At 49.0% G+C, this 9,924-nt stretch overlaps 2 protein-coding genes across 2 annotated transcripts; one reads left to right on the top strand and one right to left on the bottom strand.

The window, feature by feature from the left end:
* Positions 1-4,607: 4,607 nt before the first annotated feature.
* On the bottom strand, positions 4,608-5,267 carry EPUS_09169 (uncharacterized protein; the record flags this gene model as incomplete). The annotated part of the gene is made up of 1 exon (XM_007788911.1): positions 4,608-5,267. One exon carries the CDS (start codon positions 5,265-5,267, stop codon positions 4,608-4,610), a length of 660 nt encoding a protein of 219 aa, XP_007787101.1.
* Positions 5,268-5,867: 600 nt separating this feature from the next.
* Positions 5,868-8,396, top strand: EPUS_09168 (uncharacterized protein; the record flags this gene model as incomplete). The annotated part of the gene is made up of 4 exons (XM_007788910.1): positions 5,868-5,879; positions 5,932-6,797; positions 6,846-6,905; positions 7,046-8,396. The coding sequence occupies 4 exons, from the start codon at positions 5,868-5,870 to the stop codon at positions 8,394-8,396; spliced, it is 2,289 nt and encodes a 762-aa protein (XP_007787100.1).
* Positions 8,397-9,924: the final 1,528 nt, after the last annotated feature.

Here is a 9,924-nt window from a genome sequence, read left to right as displayed (position 1 = left end):
CTACACCCCTGTTCGGGTACGGAGGGGATAAAGATTTTAGGCCGGAGCAAAGGCGGCAATGCTGCCTAACCAGATGGAGGCACCCACCAGAAAAAATCCTATGGGAGAATACGGACTAATCCTGCTCACCAGAAGTCTTCAGTCTTCATCATGCCTCGAATATTCCTTCCTCTTCCTCTCCTTCTTTCTCATCCATGACTCCCAGCATATTTAGTTTCTCCTTGTCCCAGAATGGAAAAGCCCATGCAAGGTCGTTGCCACTTCCAGACTGGCAGACTCGGAACCACGCTTCTCCACGGTACACACCCGGTCCTATTTCAAGCGACTGAACTCCAGGCCCAGATTGCCGCCGGCGCCGACTAGCAGCACGTTTTTGATTGGCGAGGACATTTGCTTGTCTGAGGCGTTTGAAGGGTTCACCATGGGAGCTAAGGAGTAAAAATTGCGAATTGGGAATTTGAAAAGGGAAGAAAATACTCCTAACCTACTCATTGACTCATTGCTTAGCAGGGGGATCTTGTAGTTATGGTGTCTTGACCTCGTTGTCGGATTCGAAAGGCCGTTGACTGTGCATACTGCATCGTGTTGGTCAGCCCTCGGTCTTTCACGGTGTTTCGATAGTCCGAACAGAAAACGGACACATCAACCACTCCGCCCAAAGGACCGCGCCGATGGGTTTCGAACCACACTTAATTGATGTACCCCTCACTGACTCGCACGTCAAATCATGGCTCATTGGGAATTCTCGTCCTCGGCCATTGTGTTCTCCAGCGAGTCCGAGGACTATCGAGCAAGGACTATCTCGCTTTTGATGGCTTTTGAAGGATTCCCTGGATGCAGTACACTAACAACAGTGAATTCTTGTCCTGAGAGGGGTCCACAACGGGACACAAAGGACTGCGGCCCCTCAGGCTGTAAACTAACGACGTAACTAAATTAGGTAGGGCAAGAAACTCCCTTGCAACTTGACACACTACCATAGTACGTAGATCACTGACCCACTAGCCGCACTACCCCTCTATGGACCTGTGCTTGCTTTGGTCCGCAGTTTAGCTGTCGGATGCCTGTACATCTGGGACATTCGAAACGTCCGTGCGTTAACCGCACTCCAAAACCCACAATTTCTACTTCTGGATCATGATGCTGCAAGTCTGTTGTAGTTGGTAAGACTTTCACTATGATAGTTTTAAGCTCCGTTAGTAATTCAACTACTTCATTGCAGAGGTCAAGTCTTGAAGGACAAGGATGCAGCTGAAAAGAGTTTCAGTCTACTTTCGGTGGTGGAAGTATCAGAATTCCAGAGTGCTGCGCTGGAATTTCATGATCGCAGAGGGAGTTCTATGAGGTGAATGTTGATTGCAGGACCTGGATTCTAGTGGCATTCACACCCGAGTTTGGGCCACGACCGATCAACGGGCGACATTGGTGGACCTACTTTAGGTACAGATATTCGCCTAGACATCCCGTGCTGGATACACTCTAATAGTACATAAGAAATAATATAGGCCTGAGACCGAGTGGCAGTATTGCGATCACAACGCAGCCCAGCATTCGTAGCAGTTCGTAGCAAGTTCAAGGAACCAGAACGGGGAGAGTCTATCTCCCCGTAGGAGTGAGCTGGATGGCGTGACGGAGTCCAATACGAGTACTGGCCTACTCACAATGGCGCACCCCCATCTCAGCCATGGTTCACCATCCACTTATTGAGTATCTTCGTCGAGATCCACGCACTGAATCGGCCCACCCTCATTGTAATGAAGCTTTGCTTTCAAGTCCGAGCATCCTGCGCATTTACCAACCCTTCCTCTTTCCTCCTCATCGAGATGACGACCGAGTCTCTTGCTGATCTTGATATTTTGGACATGTTGAATCGATAATCGAGAATAGTCGTTTACTCTGTTTCCAATATTCCATTGGCGTCGTTCGACGATGATAATTTAGTGGCATTCTGCATTGCCGTTTCTAGACAACGAGACGATCTTTGAAGATGGAAGCCGAGCACGCGCAGAATCTACATGGTGCTGCAGTCAAAAATTGAGGGAAGTATTAGCTGGAGTGCGAATGGTGGTTTAGGGAGCAATGATGATGAGGTTAGGTGAGATCAAATACAGCAGCGAGTATTGATGGATGTAGAGAAAATGTGTTCTCTGTGTAGTAATGCCAAGCTTTCCGTTACTAAGTACAGCATGCATGCGCCCAGCCGAGGTCCAGCCCTACATTTCTCAGACTCCAACTAAGCAGTGCAATCAGGTCACCGCGCTCAATCTGATAACCATCCCAGCCCGATTGTGTTGATCAGCCACGGACGACGCGATCCCAAAAGCCGCCATACGCAATATACTCCTAGCAGTTACAATCGTTCCATGGCTCGAGAAGAGCTCGTCAACTCCGCAGTCACCTTCCTACAAGATCCGTCCACCGCCAGCGCCCCCCTAGACAAACGCATCCAATTCTTACGATCCAAGAACCTGACCCAAGAAGAGATAGACCTTGCTCTTTCACGCGTTGGCGAAGAACCGCAGCAACCCACCCCAGGAAATACTCCATATTACCCCCCTGCTCCGCAACAGCAACAGAATCTCTACCGAAGACAGCCTCCACAATATGGCTACAATCCTTATATGGAGTGGCAACCGCCGCCTCCAGAATTACCGAAGCGTGATTGGAGAGACTGGTTCATAATGGCTACAGTAGTTGGTGGCGCAAGCTTTGGTCTCTATACACTCGCGAATCGCTATATCAAGCCCTTGATAGCACCGCCAACACCACCGCAGCTGGAACAAGACAAAGCCGCTATAGATGAACAATTTTCCCGAGCTTTTGCGCTGCTGGATACGTTGTCAAATGATACGATGACGCTGAAGCAAGCCGAGGAAGCACGAACACAGCGATTAGACACTGCGCTGACGGAGGTGGAAAGCGTAATTGCGGAGCTCAAGTCCGCGAGCCGGAGGAGGGAAGACGAAAGTAGGCGAATAAGTGACGAGGTCAGAGGGTTGAAGGATAGCATTCCTAAGGCGATAGACAGTGTCAGAGAAGGAAGCGAGAAGCGCCTGAAAGAGCTGGGCAAAGAACTCGGCAGTCTGAAATTGCTAATGGGCAATCGGTTCGGCACGAATCCTGTCCCCACACCACCTTCGGGTCACGGACTGGCAGCAAGACAGCCAGCCGAAAGTTTGACGAGGTCTGCGTCATCGAACCTCGTGCCGGAAGCAGGTTCTGGATTTGATGCAAAATTGAAGGAGAATGCCGCCAGATCGGCGGCGACCACGACACCTGCTGCTGCTCCTTCTCACAACCCTTGGTCTACATATTCGGATTCTCCAGCAAGTTCGGCAAGAGTAAATGGTCCCCCAAGTCCCTTTGCGACCATGGGTAAGGCTGCAATACCTGCTTGGCAGATGGCTGCAGCGAAGAACCAGAAGTCCGGTGGGGGTGGTGGAGGAGCTGAGGGAGAGCAGAGTAGTAGCTCGGCAACATAATTGAATTGATTTCCATCAACATCAGTAGTTTTGCTCTGTGCATTTGCGTTGCATTCGACTTCAATCCATTGTTATTGTGCTGTATGAGCCTCTATGTTTTCACTCGATTTCTAAAGGGTAAACCTCATATTTCGTTCTGATCAGTGGTTAGTATCTCCTGTACCGGGTATGTCTCGTTCTCAAGTGCTTCTCCAATCATCAGCCCCCGAATGCACGTCTCTCTGATATTGAGGAAGCCGTCCCCATCTTCCCTCAACAGGTATGGAGCTCGACATCCCAGGATGATGGCTATCTTGCCACCTGGCCGAATATCCAGTGGAATTAGACAGAGTTGATTCTCCACGGTAATAGCAAATCTGCCTCATTGAGCGAGACTTTGGAGATAACCCAGCAACTGGTTCCTATCTCCTCACAACCTTTCTCTAGATGATCAGCCAAAGTTTCTCTGATGTGGTCATCCTCAGGTATATTTGATCAGCGGTCATGTTGGCTAAATCAGCTTCTGGCTGAGTAGCGTATATGTACCACGAATTTATTCAAGCTATATATAACATGAATGTGAGATTCGGTATCGTGACTGATGTGGCGGCCATCATAGTAGAGAATGAGATGCAGAATCAACATCAGGTGAAGATCTACAAGGCTTGACCATGAGACAATATCTCTCAAACTCTTTAACTCGTCCTAAACTACCCCTGTCGTGCTGCTCACCAGGTGCACCAGCCCCTCCGAAATTCTATGGATATTGGTGTCAAATTGAAAATCCTGCGAAAAGTCTGTATTATCGAGCTCACGATGAGTTCTTCGGTTGAAACGACAAGTTTGCAGGTCTGTAGATGGAAGAGGCTTTGGTGTCCCCCAGCTGAGAAGCTGGACGACTCTTCTAGCTTCAGGCCGATAAACACCTGATCACATAGTAGTAGAAGGTAAATACAAGGCTCTTCTGCTCAAACACATGAGCCAGTAAATCTAACCTCGGAACCTTTTACACCACTCCCCTGAATATGCCGATACACCATACATTTTCACCTTCCGAGTGACCATAGCAAATGCTTATCCAGGTTCGAGATGGTCATCATCAAGGTGGGCAACCTTTCATGAACCAGAACCAACCGTTCCGGCAACTCAAGCTCCACCACCAAATCTAGCTCTGGCAAGCTCCTTCAACATGCTCATAGTCTTGGCCTCCTTCTCCCTCATCGCCTGCAATCTCTCCTCCGTCTCTGCTCGCCGCGCCGCTTGATTCTCTTCCCTCCGCATCTCCCTCTCGCTCCTCTTCCGCTCCTCCGTTTGCTTCATCCTCTTGAGATCGTCAAGACCACCTCCGTCGCCCATCAAATCCGAGTCCTTGACCTCAACATCTGCATTGTCGTGCGCAGCGGCGGCAAAAGAGCGATTCAAGTCCGCCTTCTCACGCTTCTTTTCGAGTTGACGCTCCCTTGTGCCGGCTTCGGCCCGGGGAGCAATTTCTTCCAGGCGCTCTTTTTGAATATGTCGTTCTACGCGCCTTTCTACGCGCATAGCTTCCACACGACTTCGGTGTGCTTCTTCGGCTGCTTCTCTTGCTAATTCACGCTGGACTTGTAGATCCTGCATCTTTGCACTCGATGGACCGTGCTTGCGTGCATAGGTCTCTGTCGTTATATTTTGCAGGGCGCTACTTGGAAGTGCAGGGCCAAATTCATCGCCTTCACTATTGGCATTTTCGTAGGTCGGGGAAGCTCGAGTATTGGAGTTTCTTGCAATATTTTCAGATATGGGGTGCGATCGTGCTTTTTCAAGCATCTGGGGATCGTACCACCCTTCCGCTAATTCTCCACGATTCCTCACGCACGTAAGCCTCAGGATATACACCAAAGTAAGATCTAAAAAAGTGCAGGGGGTGTGCTAGCCAAGCTCCTCTTACCATTTTCCCACGAAGCTTTTCCATCTTCCTTTTACCTCATCTTTGGACAGCTCCTCGAGCAGCAATTTCTTCTGAATGTCAAGATAAAGCCCGAACATAGGTCTGAAATGTGCTAGGTCGTGTTTAGATATTGGCCGTGCGTTGAATGGTAAGGTCACTATAGGTGTTTTGGGAGATCGTCTACGATCGTCGTCTCTTCTGAAAGAATTATGAGGACTTCTTGATCGTCGCCTGCTTGTGTCTGAATGTGACGAGCGGTAAGAAGAACGCCTCCTGTAGCCACCCTCATCTTGCAAACTATAATCCGTGCTCGGCATATTTATTAGTACTGGAGGATCCTAGCTAAGTAGAGAGGGTGAATCTGCGGAGGAATTCAAGGGTGAAGCCCAAATAGCGCGCCAAGTTATCGCGAACAAGGGTTTACGAGACTGGAAGGTTTTTGGCTGTGACCCTACAACTAATTTTGATATTCTGTAGCCATGCACATTCTTGTAAGTTGGACTCGCTTATTGAACGCTCATTTCTCCTCTTACCACTCTGTAGGTTACAAACGATGACGGCCCACCCTCCAACCAATCATCGCCGTATGTCCATAGTTTCGTCAGAAGCCTCCAAGCTGCGGGACATACTGTCTCTGTCGTCCTTCCGCATATCCAGCGCAGCTGGATAGGCAAAGCGCACATAATCGGGAAAACTCTGATACCCAGCTACTTTCGGCCAGGAACACTGCACAAAGATGACGGGGTGACTTCTCATCACCCTTTCGAAGACGGCAAGGAAGAATGGGTCTTGATCGATGGGACACCAGCGAGCTGTGTACAGATAGGACTCTGGCATCTGTTTCAAGACCGAGGCCCTGTTGATCTTGTGGTATCAGGCCCGAATTATGGCAGAAATACTACCGCGTTGTTCTCACTGAGTAGTGGGACTATTGGAGGGGCTTTGGAGGCTGCTGTGTGCGGCCAAAAAGCTATAGCGCTCAGCTATGCTTTTGAAAGCAGAGAGCATGATCCCGAAATCATTGCTGCGGCGTCTCAAGTGTCGCAAAAACTGATAGAGAAGCTGACACAGGATTGGCCGGAGGATGTGCACCTCTACAGCATCAATGTACCTTTGCGAAATAATGTTGCGGAGGCAAAGATCTTGTACACGAATGTGCTGCAGAACAGATGGACGACTGGGAGCTCTTTTGAGGAAGCTGAAGTGGAGGAAGAGGTGGATCCGGCTGAACAGGAAAAAGAGATACGTGAAGGAGAGCGGAATGGAACAAATGGAGCAGACGAGAGCTCCGTGGCCAGGCGGAAACAGAAGAGATTCAAATGGGCTCCCAAATTTACTGATGTGCATGAATCGGTAAGAGCAGCAGGTCCCGGCAACGATGGTTGGGCAGTAAAGGAAGGGATAGTAAGGTATATTCCCTATCGGCCAAGTGCAAGAAGGCAAGCTGATTCCAGCAGTGTGACCCCTCTCAAAGCCAACTTCTGGCATGTCCCGAACATCAAAGGAGAAATAAAGCTGTGAGTAAGTCGGCCTTTCAGATTCTTGATTTGAAGAGCAGCACAGCCAGCGATGGCGCTTAGAAAATTGCCTAGACTTAGATCAAGCATGAGAATAGACTTCTACCTAGAGCTTTTCTGATCATATATATGCTGATTAGGTCGTCCACGACGTCCATTTCTGGGGATCAGATTCTGGCATCATCATCCATGCCGAAGCTATATGCTATAATCGACTACCCAGATCCATACGTCCAGCCATTGATTCTCAGTGCAATCAGATCAGAATTGAAAGATCTGGATGTCAAGCTCATATCCTCGGTTCAGCAGCTCCCATCTTTGGCCTCACCTCTTCTCCAATACAGAGACTATGAATCCCTGGATTTTGAGCATGCACTCGATCAACCCAGATCATCGCTTCTCTGCGCATACGTGGTACGAAAGGCTCTAATTCGCAAGCATTATCTCTCCAACACAATCTCGACATGGCTGGTAAAGCATCCACAGAGCCCGCTGAAAACACACTTCAAAGCAGCCGTCAACTTCGAATTGGATTATGCTGATTTTCTGGATGAGGCTCTGGTAGATGCTTGGGATCTGAATGATAGTATGACGCGCAACGAAGCACGGGGAAATGATAATGGAAACAAAGAATGGTGGATCTTGAAGCCTGGGATGAGTGACGGAGGGAACGGGATCAGGCTGTTTTCTAGCATGCAACAACTACAGAGCATTTTCGAAGAATGGGAAAGGGACGAAGACAACTCCGGAGGAGAACAGGAAGAAGAAAAGGAAGAAAAAGAGCAGTTTCACTCACCAAGTTCAGGTAACAAAGTACCCACATCAGCATCTTATGGTGGCACTATGACTTCTCAGCTACGCCATTTCATCGCTCAACCGTACATTGATCCGCCTCTGCTCCTTCCAAGCAGAGAAAACCGCAAGTTCCACGTCCGGGTCTATTGTCTTGCGGTTGGTGCACTGAAGGTGTACGTGTACAAGGAAATGCTGGCGCTGTTTGCCGCGAAAGCCTACCAACTCCCATCCCACCTGGAAGTTGATCTACCATGCCACCTGACCAACACATGCCTCCAAGATGGTCCAAGTCGAGAAGGATTTGTTGCCCGATACTGGGATCTCGAGGATGCGACCCATGGCCCCGATTGGAAAGAGAAGGTATTCGAGCAAATTTGCGAGGCTACGGCAGCGGTCTTCGAGGCTGCAGCAAGGGAGCAGATGATAAATTTTCAGACTCTGCCTAATGCGTTCGAGGTGTTTGGAATAGACTTCCTTGTCGACTCCTTTTTGAGAGCCTGGCTTTTAGAAATAAATGCATATCCAGACTTCAAGCAGACTGGACAGCAACTACAGGATACAATCATTGGTGGGCTCTTCCGCCAGGTGATGAAGGTTGCAGTCCGACCGTTCTTCGACAAGGAAGCAGAAGACAATGATAGCCAGGGCAGTAGTGAGATGCGGCTTGTTAAAGACATGGACATGGGTAGACGATAACGGCCGACGTCTGCTTGATGCGAAAGGTTGATCTCTCCTGCTTCGTCTTTTAGGTTGACCGCTTTGCCTTCATTTCCGTACGGCCATCCCCGTTTTCTACCGTTGGCCGGTAATACTGGCTCTAAGGATAGCTCCTGGGTTCATGCTAGGTGAAAGCCAGCCTGAGTTCACTAGAGAGATGCCGATGAGGAGCACGGAGACTTTGAATTTAGGATAGGTGTGATTAAATGGTTCAGCACAAGTACATAACCGTGCTTGAATTGTATAGCCCTATTCAGCTAGGAATTGGAGGAACCCTTGCCATTGACACTCCAAGCCTAGCCGTCAGATCATCCTACAGATGAGATGTCATCACTGTTTCCTTTAACAATCTCGTTCGACACGTATCATACCAATGAGCACAGTTCTGGAGATTCTCTCTACACTTCCACCTCTTCCACAGCTAGGTGCTCTTTGAGCTTGTTTACTGCTATGAAAGGACCTACTCGTTTTCTTGCTTTCTATCGCTGGCTCCCTGCGTTGCATCCACTATCCTCATCGCCCTGCCACCCAAACTGAGTACCAGCAACACCTCCTGTCACACATCGCGGAATACGAAGGTCATGTCGTTCTTTGGAGAATCTTGGTGAAAAACGGAAAAGGCTCATGTTCCGCTTATCACGACCTTTTACCTTATTGTCACCATTCTGATAATCTATCCTCGCCCATACTCATCCACTTCAATCACACGTCGTAAGCAAACATCCTTCATGCGCGTCCGATGTATAACCGCTGTTCTACGCGCTTCTGAATCCAAGACTCCACCTGCATTCTTTTTTTCCGGGACCAAAGTGGATGATCCCAAGCTTTATCAATGGGCTAAACTGGCAATCTTAACCCGTGAGCTCGAACCATGTTGGTCGGAAGACTGTAAAGCGGCACTTGGTTGGGTTATCGTTACATGTTTGACTGGTTTCTCTGTCTTGGAGTCGAGTTGAATGTCGGGTTGTGTTGTCGCAAGCAAGAATAGATGAGGCTTACAGACAGGAGTGGTACTGATACGAACTCAACAGCAACCCGAAGGAGCTTCAACTCGATAAAGATTCATCGAGAGATGCGACGTTCGAGACAGGTGAATGTCAGGAATGCTTCCTCGATGAAGTGAAGGTTTGCCCAAGGTGCTGCAAGGATTCGATAAAACGATGGCAATCATGCCATCCCGAGGTGTTGGATATCTGCAGTTCTTGTGCACCCATTGACTCTCAGGATGACCTTGAAGAGCGGGAATCGCCCGTGGGGAAGGAGGGAATATTAAAAGAAGACTGGAACATGAAAGCGCCCTATTTCTCTCGCATCATCCACTAGACCAAGGACAACCATGAAGACATGAGAACGACAGGTTACCTCAGTAGGTCCCAATCCAGATCATCATCACCTTCCATATTCACCTCAGGCCTTCTATTGTGCTGCTTGCTGACGTTCGCCGACTTACTTGGTGTATTAGGAAACACCGCATCGCCTGCTGCCAATCATACGTGATTAGCTAGAT

The sequence above is a fragment of the Endocarpon pusillum genome, assembly GCF_000464535.1.
Source record: "Endocarpon pusillum Z07020 unplaced genomic scaffold C725097, whole genome shotgun sequence".
Lineage (NCBI taxonomy): Eukaryota > Fungi > Ascomycota > Eurotiomycetes > Verrucariales > Verrucariaceae > Endocarpon > Endocarpon pusillum.
Note: the sequence above shows the minus strand (reverse complement) of the source record. Positions and strands in the feature narration are given on the sequence as shown.